Source organism: Glycine max, chromosome 6 (assembly GCF_000004515.6).
Source record: "Glycine max cultivar Williams 82 chromosome 6, Glycine_max_v4.0, whole genome shotgun sequence".
NCBI classification, from domain to species: Eukaryota; Viridiplantae; Streptophyta; class Magnoliopsida; order Fabales; family Fabaceae; genus Glycine; species Glycine max.
This window is the reverse complement of record NC_038242.2, coordinates 13651721-13669687: the sequence shown is the minus strand read 5'-3', so window position 1 is coordinate 13669687 and position 17967 is coordinate 13651721. Positions and strand designations below refer to the sequence as shown.

General features: G+C 36.3%; 1 protein-coding gene and 1 pseudogene across 3 annotated transcripts in view; one reads left to right on the top strand and one right to left on the bottom strand.

Moving 5' to 3' along the window:
* Nucleotides 1-1025: 1025 nt before the first annotated feature.
* Nucleotides 1026-10589, top strand: LOC100789750 (dual specificity protein phosphatase PHS1-like; annotated as a pseudogene).
* Nucleotides 10590-12000: 1411 nt separating this feature from the next.
* LOC100804035 (chaperone protein ClpC, chloroplastic) overlaps nt 12001-17967 on the bottom strand; it is a 7671-nt gene continuing 1704 nt past the window's right edge. For all 3 annotated transcript variants that reach the window (XM_003526881.5, XM_041016551.1, XM_006581781.4), the window contains exons 2-10: nt 17247-17830; nt 16501-16616; nt 16266-16388; nt 15993-16178; nt 14984-15199; nt 14317-14534; nt 13981-14056; nt 13777-13866; nt 12001-13514 (exon numbers count right to left, since the gene is read on the bottom strand). In XM_003526881.5, coding sequence (XP_003526929.1) covers nt 12336-13514; nt 13777-13866; nt 13981-14056; nt 14317-14534; nt 14984-15199; nt 15993-16178; nt 16266-16388; nt 16501-16616; nt 17247-17811 — 2769 coding nt within the window. In that variant the 5' untranslated portion in view covers nt 17812-17830 and the 3' untranslated portion in view covers nt 12001-12335. The remainder of the gene's footprint in view (nt 13515-13776; nt 13867-13980; nt 14057-14316; nt 14535-14983; nt 15200-15992; nt 16179-16265; nt 16389-16500; nt 16617-17246; nt 17831-17967) is intronic.

Below are 17967 nucleotides of genomic sequence, written 5' to 3'. Positions count from 1 at the left end.
AATTTTATTTATTTATTTTTCTATTTTTTTATAAAATATGTAATTATATTTTTATAGTATTATGAAGTTAACATTATTTTCAAGAATAAAGTAATTAAAAATCAAGTTTTAAGTCTACCAACAAAAAATATTTGTTATTAGTTTTTAAAGTAAAAATAAAATGTATGTAAAAATATTCAACATATAACTATTATTTAAAGTAAAAAAATATTTTTATATTCTTTATTGTGGTGATATTACAATTAATTTTTTTCTGTTTAGACAATATTTAAGAATAATTTATTTTCCCTTTTAATATTTTTTCTTCTTATAATTCATTATTATTTTTGAAAGACTACAAACTATTGTAATTAGAATCAAACGACATTATTAATTCTCCTTTTATATTATTTTGAAAATTAAACAGTGTTTGTTAAGATTTGTCAATAGGACAAATTTATGAATAAGAAATATGATATACATATAATAATTTATATAATATTATTTTTTTTATTTATCTCTCCATTACTTTATTTATGATATCTAATTTTTTGTTTCTTTCTCTTAATTGAACAAATTGTTGTGCAATTTATTGTACAAGTAACATTTCTTTATAAATAATGGATTTGGCTCTTCTAATATATAAGATATTGACAATTTAGACTTTAAAATACCCTAACAAACATTTTCTCTAATTAATATTTTTCACATATATATTTTTTGTTGTTTTTTCATCTTTATTTTATTGTTATTGTTTGTGAGGCTCCAAATATTGTTTATTGTATTTTAAATATGAAAAAAATGATTTGTAACAAAAAAAAATTAAATGAATGATTACCATTCAAGACGCTTGATTAAAAAACTATTTATAAAAAAAATTAAACATGAATCGGATTGCGATTATACTTGAAGGCATAAAAAGTTAAAGTTTAAAGATCATTCGTAATAAATTTAAAATTTATGGTGTGTAGTTATAAAAGAGATAAACTTTAAGAATTAATTTGAACAAAATTAAAGTTTTAAGTGTGTATACTTAAAAGGAACAAGGTTTAGGAGGACTTATATTCTTTTCCCAGTACATAACTATATTTTCTATTACATGTTCTTGTTCTTGAAATATTTTGACTCACATACTGTGTTTCCCTCCATTCTTGAAAAAAGGCGTTCCGAGCAGTTTTTTGCACTGTCACCGAAACCAAAATCTTTTTTTTTTTTTTATATATATACCAAACAAGATGGCCAAAGACAAAGAGCAGCTAAAGCAGGATCCCACGGCAATCACCACTTCCTCACAAAACCAAAACCAAGCCCAGGTTTAAACCCATTCTTTTTCACTCATATTTGTTTATATAAATGAAAAAAAAAAAAGAAACTCGTGTTAATCTAGATCGTGTTTATATAGATTCATCAAGTGTGTGTGTGTGATCTTCAAACTTCACTCCTAGTCCTAACCCATGTTTTGAAATTTACTTTTGGGAGTAGGAATTTCAGGGTAAAGGTGAAGTGGAAAAGGAGGAAGAGGCTGAGGCCCCTTTGACTCTAAGCGTTACTTCCAAGGTATTTTTTTTTTTTTGAATTGGGTTCTCTCTGAAATGAAAAAGATTGAAACTTGTTTGGTGAATGCAGGTTTTGAACATGTTGGGAGACATCACAGCAGGGCCTGCATCTATGTTCGCGCAATGGCTCCAATTAGTTCGTAAACGCACTTCTAACAGTCGCACTTCTGGCTTCCCTCACCGTTCTTCCAGCATGCCTTCTAGGTTTCATACTATTTCTTCTCCATCAATTGCATTTGTACCATTGTTTCATTATTGTCATTGAGCATGAAATATAATAGGCTGATACTAAGGGGGTGTTTGGTTTTGTGAAAATTATTTTTTTTGTTTATACGACGACAACAACAACAAAGCCTTATCCCACTAGGTGAGGTTGGCTACATGGATTACACCACGTCATTTGAGTTAAAACCAATGTTTCAGAGATATTATTGAGTCTAAGGTCTCCCTTGATGATTCCCTGCAATGTCCTTTTCAATCTTCCTCTTCTCCTTTTTTCCGGACTAAAAATCATGTTATCTACTCTTTTAACTGTTGCCTCTTGTGGCCTTCATAAATAATTACAAAAATGTCACATTGGTATTACTTTTGTTTACTATGTTCAAAATTTTGTAATTTGTGATTATTTGTTAAAATAAGAAGTAAAATAAAAAATATTTTCTCAAATTAACCAGCCTTAAAAAATTCTCTTTTTGGAAGGGGAGTAGTAAAGGGGGCATGTTGGGGAAATTTTTTTGTTTGATATGAATTTAGTATACTTTCTTTCTTAAGTGGTTGCTAAATGCTAAGGTTGATTTAATTTTTGTTCAGCCCGGGAGAATCTATTGAGGACGCAAAGAATGATCAGCAAACAGAGTTTAGTTTGTGGGAGAGGCTTGGTAAAGCTGAAATGTTGGACATTGAGTCAAGCTCATTTTCTTGGGACAGACTCTCTTCACTTCACCACACCGAACATACTAGCAGCAATGAACATTCTGAGGATGAAATAAACCGCGCTCTTGAGGTTTGTTCTTTTTTCTGTACTCTTGTTTACTGACACAAAATGTATAATGTCAAGGGCTTTCGAAGTTGTGTCAGCATGCAAATAACTTCAATGTTCAAGCTCCAGAGAGTTAGATATACAGATAAAAAGCATGTGATTATTATTTCAGCATGTTGATGATCATTGGTGTTTTTTTTAATCTTTATAAAGAAAAAATATTGTTTATGTCCAATATATTTTTTGTTAGGTACTTCCATATAACATCAACACTTGTTCTGATTTCTTTTTTGTTACATCGAGCATTTCCTGTGTGATGGGTTGACTTGAAAAAATCAATGTTATGTTGTAATAATTGTGTATTTTTTTTTCTTTTGAGTTTTGAAGTACATAAATGGTTTATTTTTCTTTACCTGTGGCTCTGTCTCTTCTCATTTGTCTGTACATAGGTAACAGTAAATTCTGGAGGGGTGGTCTTCTTTGCCTTTTTCAATGGTTTTGGGAACGACGATGCCTCTCCAAAAGAAGCAGCCGCTGTTATAAAGATATCATCTTCAAGAATGGCAACGCAATCCGAACGTCTTGGTTACGAATTTGCCAAACAGTTGGGAGTCCAAACTCCGCAGGTTATTCTCTTACTTTTTTTTTTTTATCTAATTGACCTTCTGAATTGTAGGCTTAGGGTATCAAACTATATTTCTGCTAAATTCATCCTTTACTTTTATTGGGAATACAAGGCTAGAGTCATCCACAATACAAGTTTAGAGTGGACCCAAATAAAGGAAGCTACAGAAAAAGCAAGGGATGTTGCAAGTTCTGCAGGCGATGAAGTTGATGAAATGACATGCACAGTGTCAACGGAATTAAATGCCACAGCAAATTGTATGAGATTGCACAGTTATTTGTAACAATTACTCTCTTAATTAGGATAATTAGCTGTAATTGTATATATGGCAGTTTTTGGCCTAACCTTTTCTGAATTTGACATGGTATCAGCCTAGGTTTCGATCCAAGATCCTAGTCTGCACTTCTTTCCTTGTTCTTTCAGCCTCGTCCAAGTTTCAGTTCTCTCCAAGTCCTTGTTTTTTTCCTCTTTCTTGGTCATTTCTTTCCCATTCCAGATTACCATCCCTTGTCCCATGTCTACCGAAAAGTATGATGTCCTCTTGGTTCGCCTTAATGGCAAAAACTATTCAGCTTGGGCATTCCAATTCCAGATCTTTGTCACAGGAAAAGACTTATGGGGTCATGTTGATGGCAGTTCTCCCGTCCCTGACAAAGACACAACTAAGGTTGAACACGCCAAATGGACAGTCAAAGATGCTCAAGGCATGGCCTGGATCCTAGGCTCTGTCGATCCCAACATTGTCCTGAATCTTCGGCCTTACAAGACAGCAGCCACAATGTGGAATTACTTGAAGAAAGTCTACGGTCAGAACAATGAAGCTTGAAGGTTCCAGCTTGAACACGACATCGCTACCTTTAGACAGGATAGTCTCTCCATCTCTGATTTTTACTCTCAATTCATGAATCTTTGGGCTGAATACACTAATATAGTTTATGCGGACTTGCCTTCTGAAGGCCTCAGTTCAGTCCAAACAGTTCATGAAACTACTAAACGCGATCAATTTCTTATGAAATTGAGATCTGATTTTGAAGGTATTCGTGAAAGAGTTAGGCCATCTCACTTATTTCTTGGGTTTAGAGGTGCATTATCATCACCAAGGCATTTCTCTATGTCAACACAAGTATATTCAAGACTTGGTCCAGCTAGCTGGACTCCCAAATGCCACCCCTGTTGACACTCCCATGGAAGTTAATGTTAAATATCGGAGAGATGAAGGTGAACTTCTTGATGATCCCACTCACTATCGCAAGCTCGTGGGAAGTCTCATCTATCTAACTATCACTCGCCTAGATATTTCTTTTGTTGTCCACACCGTGAGTAAGTTCATGCAATCTCCGAGGCATTTGCATCTTTTAGCAGTAAAACAGATCATTAGATACCTCCTTGGCACCCCAAAGCATGGTCTGTTTTTTCCTGCTGATTCCTCCGTACAACTCCAAGCATACAGTGATGCTGATTGGGCTGGTTGTCCAGACACAAGAAAATCTACTATTGGCTGGTGTATGTTCCTAGGGAATGCTCCTATTTCATGGAAATGTAAGAAACAAGATTTAGTCTCAAAGTCCTCCACTGAAGCAGAATATCGCGCGATGTCTGTCACTTGTTCTGAAATAATATGACTGCGTGGTCTCCTCATAGAGCTTGGATTCTCTCAAGCACAACCAACTCCGCTGCATGCTGACAACACCAGTGCCATGCAGATTGCAGCAAATCCAGTTTACTATGAATGGACTAAACATATTTAGGTTGATTGTCACTCTATTCGCGATGCCTATGATCGAAGAGTCATCAGTCTACCACACATCTCAACTTCCGTTCAAATAGCTGACATTTTAACTAAAACATTGGCACGTCAGCGACACAATTTTCTACTTGGCAAATTGATGCTGGTCGATTTCAGGGCATCAATTTGAGGGGGGATGTCAACGGAATTAAATGCCACAGCAAATTGTATGGGATTGCACAGTTATTAATTAGGATAATTAGCTGTAATTGTATATATGACAGTTTTTGGCCTAACCTTTTCTGAGTTTGACACAAAGAACTTTTGGAAGCACTTGAACTTAGCCGATGTCTCATGTTTATGAGGTATGATTCAAATCTAGTGCCAATATTATAAGGTCTCTACCATTACCATGGCAGCAGAAGATATCTTGCTTGTCTTGTTCTATTTATTTCATGGAATGTTATCATCGTAATTCATGATTGGGCTTGATAGGATAATTTCAAATTGTGGCATGCAATGTTATCATCTTAATTCTTATATCCAAGATAATGCAACAATCCAAGAAATAACATTTTCATATAAATTTCAATATAACAATGGCAGCTTTTGGCAATCAGCAAGATATAACTATTTCTTTTTGTGTCTATAGCAGAAGTTGGAGTAGTATGAAAACTATGACACTTTTGTTATGTCATTTTTAAGTTAAATCAAATCCATTATCTTTGTTTCCCAGGAAAGCAATTAACATGGTAATCATCTTCTTGCAGTTATGTGCACAGTTCACCCTTGCTTGAAAGCACTACAGCATTTGAATCACAGGAACTTGCAGAACGAACATCAGCTGCCCTTGACAGGATAATGTTGTTGGACCTTGTCATCAGAAATGAAGATAGGCTCCCTTGCCGGCAGCTTAGATGGCGTGGGAACTCCGCAAATTTGTTATTGGCTGAAAAGATAATCTCAAGTACAGATACAGCAGGAGAAACTCCTGATTCTGCAATGAACTCATATGGACAGAGAGCAAACAGGGCACTTCAAAAAGAAAAAAGGTCAACTTCAATGGATAGTAGATTGAATTCTCATAATTCTGGATTGGTATCACAATGCTTTGGTCTTTCTGACATAGTTTTAAAAGTCAAACGTCATTAGAATCAATGCTTACCAACTTTATTGTGGCCATTGATTCTGGCGTTCCTCGTCGACCCCCTGTTGGAAAACGAACAGATGATCAGGTTAGTTATCCTAAGTTGGTCGAGTTACTACTCAATAGCTCAGAGTTTTCCTCTAACCTGTTACATGATATAACTGGAGGGAGACTAGGATTTCCTCATGAAGACACAAATACAATCACTGATGTCCATCATACTACTGATGTAACATCAGTCGTTCATGTGTTCCGTAGTGGTTTTCGTGCTGCTCTCAGGGATCTGCAGGGATTCCATATATTCCTACTCACACTGCATCAAAAACTAGATAATTTGTTAAGATCATTTATGAATGCTATAGGCAAAATATCATCAGGGGAGTCTGAAAAAGAGGATGCAGTGGTTCCTGGCTCAGCTTCACCCACTGTTTTTGGTAGTTGTCCCTCTCCATCTAGTAAAGAAAGGCTTTCTAATGATATCCATCAAGATTGTAGTGATTCAGAATCTCAGAGAACTGCTCCAAGGGCATCATCATCTTCAGGCAAAAGAGATTGTTGTGACTCTGCTTCTTCCGTGTCAAGAGAAGGTTGGCATGGAAAACACTCTAAAGGAAGTGCGGATTCACTTCGTGCTCTCCGCTTGACAACCAAGCTCCGTGACTTACATAAACTTGCCAAGGTTGGTCTCTAGGTAATGTCATAATCAAGTTTCATAATTCATGGTTTTGGCTCCAATAATGCAGTGGTGAAGTTGTTTTGGTGCATTTCTTTCTTTTTTTATGGATAGATCATAAATAATCAGCCATTGTCATATTGGTTGTTGTGCAAAATAAAGATAATTTTATTGCAAGTCTATTTACACAAAATCAATCAGAGTAAATTACACCAACTACCCCCGAGGTTTCGTGCAATTACACAAAAACTCCCTGTTTTTTTTACTCCTACACTAATCCCATTAATTTTTGAAAAATATACACTGGAGTCCCTTTATATATTACACTAACTCCCCTTAATTGTGTGAAAAATATTATACCAGACTCCCCTAAAGGGAGGTTATTGTAAAGGTTAAAAAAGCAGGGGGTGTTTGTGTAAATTCACTAAACCTTCAGTGGTGGTTAGTGTAATTTCACAAACCATGGACAGTATTTAACATTCTGACAAAGATGTACTCTTGTCACTTTTGAGAATGAGAGCATGAATTTTGGTGAATCAGTTTCAGTTATTTTGGAGAAACAGGTTACTTGACCTTGTGCTCTTGTTGATATCTTCTAATTGATGTAATTACAGTGACATAGATGAGGTCATAAATCACCAGTACATTGAAAATGTGGGTTTCCTCCAAATATAATGTTTTCTGGTAGTTCCATTTCCCTATGTCCTGCATGTGCAAATGTCATACACAATCATGTATCGTAAGTGATTGACAAAAAAGGTTATAGAAGTGTTGTAACTATCCTGTCTTTGCCTAGTAAAACTGTATTTTACCACACATTTCCTTTTTATCTCTTGCCTTATACTTTATCACGATTTCCAGGTTGATTCAGAATCCCATAAAGAATTTGAACACTGGAATGAAATGCTTAAAAATGATGCGGTCAAGTTATGTTTGGAGCATAATTTTAACACAGGATTTTTTGAGGGTTGTGAGAACAACACTGTTGTTGATGCATATGAACTGAAGGTATGTCAATTTAAATTAGTATGCAGAACTAATATGTTGGATTCGTTATGGAGGATACATGAATAAAGCATCTACTCAATTGACCTTCAGGTCAGACTTGAGCATATCCTTGAGAGGATTGCCTGCATATCTGAGGCTGCGAATACAGAGAAACCATCTGCGGTTACAAATAGTCTGTTCATTGGTGGAGCACTGGCTGCAAGATCTACATACACACTGCAACGCTTGGGAATCACGCATATTTTATGTTTGTGTACAAATGAAATTGGCCAATCAGATTCTCAATTTCCTGATCTATTCATGTACACAAATTTCTCTGTAAGTTGTACTCTCATGTCTACTTTTTACCCCATTATTAGAGGTTAACTTTGTGTGAGAATCGATTGACTTCATGCTTAATGTCTGACTCTGCATTTTTATTAAAATCATACATGCATTTTTGTGCAGGATTAATTCAGTTTTTCTGTTTGATTGGAGCTTTAGATTTTTATTTGTTTCTTACTGTAATTACTTCATGAGTTTTCCAATTAAAATTTGATGTTCCATTCATTAAAAAAGTTCAAGTTTAAGATGCATGCTCATGAATATTTTTCATCTCCGACACAACCCTTACATGAGATATCTTTAGGCTTCAAGTGTAGAAAAAGGCTCTAGCTTTTATCTTAGTTTGTGCTAAAACTCACTGGGTTTGGTCTTTAAGTAGGAATCTTAATGAAATGTGAGATAAACCCTTGGGCCAGGGGTGGTAGTTACATAAACCCTCCCCAAATGCTTGAGCTGTTAGGTGCTACTGCCTGCCCATGGGACCATGGATGTTCTTATCTTTAAGTCCAGTATATATAGTTTACAACTTTAATATATAAATGGTTTTTTTTTACTGGAAATTTGGTTTTTGATAAAGCCCAATGGTTTCAAATTTTCAATTGATGGATGCAGCTTATCCCATCTAACGCATGGCTTGGTTGTTCTCTTCTCCACAAATGAATCCAATTTTGAAGTTTTTTCTACATTTAATAACATATTTATACTATGACCAAATTCAAACGTCGCAAGTTGATTCTTAATTTTATATCAATTAGTTTCTAATTTTTCTAATATGTGTTGATTTGATATTGTAATATATCTGTTCACAACCAGATTTAAATGAATCTGAATCGTGATCAGATCATATAGGTGATAGGCTATTTATTGCTTCCTGATTTTTTTCCCCTGATTGTGGCAGATTTGGTTTTCTCTTTGGGACTAACTCTGCCTATAAAAAATAATCAGACAAATAAAATATTTTCCTTCTCTGCTATGATAATATGATTCCCTCACTCTTTTTTTTAAAAGTGAAAGATAGCATATCAATAACTATTTGGATCCAAAACCAGATCCATATCATGCTGTACATCAAAAAATAACTGAGATGGAATTTCCTCCACCCAGTATCTTTCACCAGTGGTAAAAGCTTATGTAGAAAGCCTATGTGCAACAGAATTTGCTTTTATCTTTGTATGAGCTAACAAAAAGTTATGTGGATTCACTAGCATCACGACATTCCTGCAAAACAGCAGCATGGTATGTGTAGTTCTGGTACTTTGAATTGTTCCATGCACTCGTAAGGTCTTGGCAATCAGTTTCATAAACAACATTCTGCAACATATCACGACATTCCCTCACTCTTTCTATAGTTCACTTTTGGAAAAAATTTCATAGCATTTGTTTGAAAGTTTGATCTCTTTTCGCTTATAGAGTATTTTCTAGTTTAGCTAGTTCATTTTCTCTTTTAATCATGATATAATTTATGCTTATAATTGTGATTATTTATAATAAAAAATATGATAATTAAGTTATCAATTGCATTTTTAAAATAAGTTTCTGTTCAAGAATAATTCTTCACATTGGTTCTCGTCAATCTCCCATTTGAACAGGTGTGTGACACTGAAGATTCTAACATCAGCAGCATATTTGAAGAGGCCTGTGATTTTATAGACTATGTTGAACAAGCTGGTCGGAGTATTTTAGTCCATTGCTTCGAGGGGAAAAGCCGAAGTGCCACTTTAGTCCTTGCTTACCTAATGCTTAGAAAGTAAGTAAAAATATAAATACAATCTCATGTGATTATTGAAACTGAGGTTGCTATGGAGCTGACCCTCCATAACCAATCAACATGATAATTGTAATTAAATAATCAAACCTTAATAGCAAATATTATTACGGTTTTCAGTTAGGTGCTATGAAGTGTTATTATTCAGTATGAGGAACACTTGCAACTCTAAGTTTGTGTTCCTTGATAGTTAAGAGAATCACTGCTATTATTAACACTTGGGAGTTGGGACAGTATAGGAAATAAAAGCTATTGTGACGTAGGAAATTCACTTTGTTAGAAGCATGGAGTGCTCTAAAACGAGTTCATCGCCGATCTCAGCCCAACGATGGTTTTGCAAAGATCTTACTTGAGCTGGACCTGAAACTGCATGGGAAGGTTTCAATGGAGTGGCAGCAACGGAAACCAATGATGAAAGTTTGCCCCATCTGTGGCAAGAATGCTGGACTAAGCAGTAGCTCTCTTAAACTCCATCTTCAGAAATCACACAAAAGGCTGTCATCAGGAAGCGTAGATAGTGCCATGACAATGGAGATTCAGAAGGCATTAACAACTTTGAAGATTAGCCGTGGTGGGAGTGTCAGTCCCAAACCAAGGAAGTCTCATTCAACGATAGAAGCATAGATTTCTCTTTGCAAATATTAAGGAACATGCATTCAATATTTTGTTTTCATGTTAGAAATTGTGTGGGAGTAAAATAGTGGTTTGGAAGTGGGATTGTTTGCTTAGTTTAGTTAGTGATCTCATGTAGTTGGATATTAGGATTCGATTTCTTGATGTATAAATGGAAAACACTTTATTAAGAAAGGCAAAACTTGCTTTGTTGATCTCTTCCTCTCATTAGTTTTTAATTATTCAATTGAAGGGAAAAAAAAAATCCATTTTACATGTATTACAAATCTTTTTGTACAGGATAGACTGGCTCTCCCCTATTGCACGTTTACTTAGAGTTTTGCCTTTTCTACCAAGGGTTAGGTTAACATGTAGTTATTTTATGAAATAATAAATTAAAATATTTAAAGGAAAAAAACTGAAACATATAACTCTTTTGTAATCAAATCCTGCTTGCCCTGAAAGGTATCCCACCAAAATCAAAATTGTAAATTTTCTAGTTTGGCGTTGTGTTGCATATTGCCTCAAAGCTTTCTAATCTTTCTTGCACAAATTTGAGATCTAATTCTAATTTTGCGTTTTAATTGGTTAAAATTTGACAGCATAAATAGGCAGAGATCTAAGTCTATCTTTGTCTAACTGCTTCTCAACCGTATAAACACATATCAATTGAAATTCTAATTGTTGAAGGGAAAAGCACAATAGGCAAAGAATCACGTGAAGGGGCTTACGGGTTGCTATTGCTTAGGGACTTACGGTAGTACTATTGCTTACGATGTTTCGATATTAACCAACGAAGAGATTGTGAGACCTGAAGGGAGACATTAAACGGATTTCATTGTTAAAATGAAATTGCCTTCTAGATCAGACAACTCATGTCATTCGTGTGTTTAGTACGGATTTTCATTCATACTAAACAGCAATTTTCATATTACAGTTGAAGGATTTCAGTTTGATATTGTTTTTTATTACTTTTGGTCCAAGAGGTTAGGACATAGGAGATAGGGAATAAGGGGTGGGGTAGTTACTTAAGGATTGCACTGGTTAAAAGCATGATTGGGGGTACCATTGAGGACGCCCTGAAACTCAGTTTGCCCACAACAACCTCGGTGTATCTTTTCCGTTTAGACGCATTGAAATTGGTGCAGCCAATGTTTTAACAGGGAAACACATGGACTAAATCTTGCATCTTGATCTTGTCGTTTTAATTGTTATTTGTAAGTTCAAGTCTTGCATTACTCGTCCTTGGAACGTGTACAGTTTTTACATTTATCATATTTCTAACTTATTTATCTTCTTTTTTTCCTCATCTATTCACTTCCACATTCCACATCTTCCATTTCGTTCCTCACAACCAGAGTGTTAACTCCACCTATGCTCTCAGTCTCAGACAAGATGAAGGAGAATTTGTATTAGACCTTTGACGGCCAACATAAAACTAACCGATATAATACATGAATCACGTTGATTCACTCCGCATCCGCCCTACATTTTAAACTTGTGTATAGATGATTTGGGGACACTGTCGTATTCAAATTGATCTAATACCCTAAACCTGTCATTACATGCATTGCAATCTCAAGCAATGAATACGCCATAATGATCATTTACAGTAATGCTGGGATATTAATATTACATCATAGTCAAACCAGTGGAAACATACAAACACCCCCAGCTTCCGACGGAATAGTTCATTGGTGCCAAAGTTATACCGAATACGGCGCTGATTTTCACCTTCCCCACAAATCCTTTTTCAGTTTTTCCCTATATCCCCCTGGTAACCCCGCTACCCTTTTTCTGAATTTGATTTGCTTTATAGGCAAAAAACATGATGAGGCCTACCAGGTATTCCATTAAAAACTTTAGGTACATTGACAAGTAAAACATACTATGACTATGGTTTAAACAAATTAAGTACATAGTATTAGCAAATTAACCGCATTATACAGGAAGCGTCTCTGGCAAGGATTCGGGGGCTCCGCTGCTACCATTGAGCACAATCACATTACCATCAGAATCAACATCCACTATAACAGAGTCGCCCTCCTTGATCTCTCTGGCAAGCATCTTCTCAGCCATGCTGTCCTCCAAAAGTCGCATTATGGCTCTTCTTAGAGGTCTAGCTCCATAACTAGGGTTATAACCTTCCTCCACCACTCTGTCCCTGAATCTTTCTGTCACTTGAAGTTCAATATCTTTCACCTTCAGTCTATCAAACACCTCTTTGAGCATTATGTCAGCAATCTCCTTCACCTCCAGTTTTGTGAGCTGCCTGAAGACAATCATTTCATCCAATCTATTCAAAAATTCTGGCCTGAAGTATTGTTTTAGCTCCTCAGTTACCAGGCTCTTGATTCTGTTATAACTGCTATCCTTCTCATCGTAATCCAGATCAAATCCAATTTTGCGGCCTCCTTTCTCAATCACACTGCTTCCAACATTTGATGTCATTATAAGAAGTGTGTTCTTGAAATCCACTGTTCTGCCCTTACTGTCTGTTAGTCTTCCATCTTCCAGGATCTGAAGCATCATGTTGAACACATCAGGATGGGCTTTCTCAATCTCATCAAACAGTACAACAGTGTAAGGACGACGCCGAACTGCCTCGGTCAATTGACCACCTTCAGTGTAACCAACATATCCAGGAGGTGAACCAATAAGTTTGGAGACAGTGTGCCTTTCCATGAATTCACTCATGTCAAGCCGAATCATAGCTTCTTCGGAGCCAAAGTAGTATGCAGCCAATGCTTTGGCCAATTCAGACTTCCCCACACCAGTTGGACCAGAAAAGATGAAGCTGGCAATGGGACGATTAGGATTTTTTAGTCCAACCCGAGCTCGACGGATAGCCCGACTAATGGCTTTAACTGCTTCATCCTGACCAATGACTCGCTTATGTAAAGTCTCTTCCATCTTCAGGAGGCGATCAGATTCATCTGTTGAGACTTTCTCAACAGGAATACCAGTCCAGGATGAGACAATATGCTGTATGTCAGCTTCAGTCACAATAGGACCTTCATCCCCTGCCTCAGTCTCTGCCTTGCTCATCTCCTTGCCTTTCTCTACAAGTGTTGAGATCTGTGCCTTAAGATCCATCTCTCTATCACGTAGCTCTCCAGCCTATTCAGAAAATCACATACATCAACCCACAAACTATTGGGAACAAAATTGTACAGTTGACAAAGGAACCAATCATTAGACTCTTCATTTCTTTTTTTGGGAGTAGGGGGGCTTATACTACTACCAACATTTTTTGAAATCAAAAAGCTTACTAGAATCAGATGCCAATTTATAATTATAATTGATAAAAAGGTGATTCTCTTAGGGTTTGCTCATGTTTCAATAAAACTCTACATGCTAAATCTTCAGTTAGAGACATTACCTTTTCAAAGTCTTGGTTGCGAACAGCTTCTTCTTTCTCCTTAATAATCTGCCTCACCTCCTTGTCAAGTTCTCTTGCTTCTTCAGGTAACTGGAAGTACATAAAGTTACACAGCCCAAATTAGCTCAATAAAGTTACACAAGCCCAAATTAGCTCAATAATAGAAGCTAGAACTGCTAGTTGAAGGGTAGACAAATAATATACCTGTGCATGTTGAAGCCGGACTCGTGAACCAGCTTCATCAATCAAATCGATAGCTTTGTCTGGCAAAAATCGATCACTGCAGGGGGCAACATTATCATATGAGGGGAAATATTTGGTTAAGATATACGGTAGTAATAAAAACGATAGATATCAATCAAACGGGCTATATTCCAACACAAATAACTAATGTAAAACAATTCAAAGAGGGCTGCGACTGGTGCAAAATTCAGAAGTCTTCCAATTTAAACTTGCAATGTTGAAAATAAATTAAAATGTCTACAGCAGCCCAGAGACATAATAATTAGAGAAGGAGCATAGAAAAGAATAATGACAAACCTGATATACTGGTAGGACAGCTGTGCAGCAGCTACAAGAGCCTCATCAGTATAGCGGAGCTTGTGGTGAATTTCATACCGCTCTCTAAGTCCTTTCAGTATTTGTATGGTTTCATCTACAGTTGGCTCTGGCACTTTAACTGGCTGGAATCGTCTCTCCAAAGCAGGATCTTTTTCAATGTGCTTCCTGTACTCGTCTAATGTTGTGGCTCCAATACACTGCAAAAATATGTAAACACTTGAGTACAATGCCAGCAGTAGCAATTGAATTAAAACTATATTTAGTTTAATAATCTACATTCTACAAGAAGTTCATTAAGGTGAGTTCAGTATGGACATAAAAGCCTTTAAATAGGACTACAACAACAATAATGTAATATATTATCGACCCAGACTGCTGTCAATGCCAAACTTGAATTTTCAGATTAAAATTCCAATATTAGTTTTGAACCATCAGCATATTATTTAATTCTGACTACAAGCCAGCAATAACTCCAGACTATTTTAGAATTGAGACTTGGTAGCTGACCCATAGCATACCTATTAAATATTTATGAAGATTGAATGACCAGACTCATTCTTTCTCCCTCTTTACATATCATATTGACTTCAAGATCAGAATCAGCAAGCAGTAAATCCATTCTGAACATGTCAAGAGAGAGTACTACCTGTAGTTCACCTCTTGCAAGAGCTGGCTTTAGTATGTTAGCAGCATCAATTGCCCCTTCTGCTGCTCCTGCTCCAATCAAAGTGTGCACTTCATCGATGAAAAGTATTATCTCGTCACTTTGTTTGATCTCTTCCATCAGTTTCTTCAACCTCTCCTCAAACTCACCACGGTATTTAGTTCCAGCAACAAGCAGACCCATGTCGAGGGTTATGACCTAATTCATTCAGAACAAAGTACATTATTAGTGTGTTGGATATCAAACCATTCATATGCCTTTCACCCAACAGTGTATGCTAAAATCGGGCTTCCTTGGTCAAATAATTAGGACTTTGAGCCTTGCTGCCCTCATTATTTTATACTAAAAAAAAACAAATTCAGCCTTCAAGCCTAAAGGCACTTGTATTGGGGGGGCAATAAATTAAAAGGATTAGCTTTAAAATAACTGGGTCATGATAGAATAGAATGGAGAAATTATCAAAGGGTAACTACTCAATCCACATATGTAATCCCTTCAAACAGCACTGATCTTGATAATCCTTATCAATGACTAAAAGACAAGTGATTACCAACTTATTTTCCATTAGCTTAAACATGTCCAAAACAGTATTGTATGCCAAATATAATTGAGCAAAGAACAGATTCACATTATTCAAGAGCTAGGACTTGTCAAATCATACTGAACACCCACAAAACCAATAATTTTAAATAATACCAGTTCTGACCTGAAATGCCAGCATGAAATTAATATCATACAACCATATATGATTGGAAATGAGACAGCATGCCTAGATACTAGTTTGACCATCTTGGTGCCATAAAAACTCATTGTTGTCAAACATGTAATAAAAGTCCACAAATATATATATATATAAAAAAAAAACTGTTTTATAATGACTTACACAAATCCAGTAAGTTGAACAAGTAAATAGCAGCCAAAAGGAGATCATGAAACCCCTAAACTTAACACCAATTTTAAGAACGGCAGAGGTAAGATGATTTCTACAAACCTTTTTTCCCTCTATGGTTTCAGGTACATCACCATTTGCAATCCGCTGAGCGAGACCTTCAGCAATTGCTGTCTTCCCAACACCAGGTTCTCCAATAAGACAAGGATTATTTTTAGTCCGACGACCTAAAATTTGAGTCACACGTTCAATTTGCGGCTGCCTTCCCACAACAGGATCCAATTTTCCCTGGGGAGCACGTGAGAAATTAAGCTTTTATGCACAATAAAGCATAATCTACCATCTTCATGAAAAAAAACTGTGACCTTTCATTACCTCTTCCGCTAGCTTGGTCAAATTGGTACCATACTCCTCCAAAGTTGGCATCTTATTACCACTACTTCCTGAGCCAACAGTTGCAGTAACACTGTCAGCACTCTCACCCACCATGCGAATAACCTGTACCCGTGCAGTAGAAAATATAAATAACATCAAATTTCAGATTAGAAGAGAATGTCTCCATGTAAACAGAAGTTTGTGGGAAAAAGGTAAATGAAGGCATAATGCTAGCCTGTGTGCGAATATTAGTAGGATCAGCACCCAGATTTTCCAGAACACGTGCTGCTACACCCTCACCCTCTCGAAGAAGACCCAGAAGCAGGTGCTCAGATCCAATATAATTGTGACCTGATAATATCAAAGGTTAAAGCTCAGAGTTCCAGCAAGTTAAAATATTACAACTTAATATAATTTTTATCCCAAAAAGAAAAGAAGCATCAAGCCACACAAATAAAACAGATTGCCTCCAACAAAATTTCAAAAGCTGAAATGCATTTAAAGCAAGAGAGTACCATTTAATGGTGACACACACACTGCATGAACAGGTTTGGTGTAATTGACTAGATAGGCGTACTAGAAGTATTAACCAAAAGATTATGACAAGATAGAAGGAGTGTTTTGCATCATTATGGTTCATGATTTCTTCTATCTTTTCTGTAACTTGCAGTGTAATAATAAAGGGTAGCTTATTCAATCCTCCACTCTATCCTTTGTTCTTCCTCTTCTATAAGTAGTCAAAACATAGATGACTTCTTGAGTAAAATAGAAATACATAACAGACCCAATATAGCCAAATCACTTCTACCTTATTTAGTAACAATTACACCAGAGAAACATTGAGAAAACTAATAAGAAAAGACAGATGGATAAAAAGGAGGAAAATCTTCTGTTGAAGATACAAATGCTTTTTGCCAAATCACTTCTACCTTATTTAGTAACAATTACACCAGAATGGAAGAAGATGAAAAAGATGTTTACCAAGTTGACGAGCTTCCTCCAGTGAAAGTTCTAAAACACGCTTTGCACGGGGAGTAAATGGAATCTCAACAGCCACAAATCCACTACCCCTTCCAATTATTTTTTCTACTTCCACTCGTGCATCTTTGAGGTTGATCCCCATTGACTTTAGCACCTTAGCAGCAATACCAGTTCCTTCGCCGATAAGACCCAATAGAATTTGCTCTGTGCCAACAAAATTGTGACCAAGACGTCTTGCTTCCTCCTGGGCTAGCATAATCACTTTGATTGCTTTCTCAGTGAAACGCTCAAACATGGCTTTGGGCACGCATCTGGTAGCTCTTGCTTGCCGCGAAGACGTTGCAATGGATACCTTAGAATGAAAATCTATGCCAGGTCTCAACATAGTATCCAAAGGATTGAAAGTACGAAGCCCTGAGAAACCTGACATTCTTAATCCATTTGTCCGTAAAGCACTCATCATTTTGGTCGATCTTTTTAATTTTCCTGATCCCTTTTGCTGACCATGCCTATGCTCAGCCACTAGACCAGGGACATTAACAGACTGAGCCAAAACCCTAGCCATGATTCCTGAATAGCCCCGGCTGCATGTTTTGATGAAACATATTAACCAAAAAGTAACACACCAGAAGCAACAGAATGTAATAAGACAGGCATGCAAACAAGTTCCAGGCTTACAGAATTAGAACATCAATATTTAGGACAAAATTTCATAATGTAT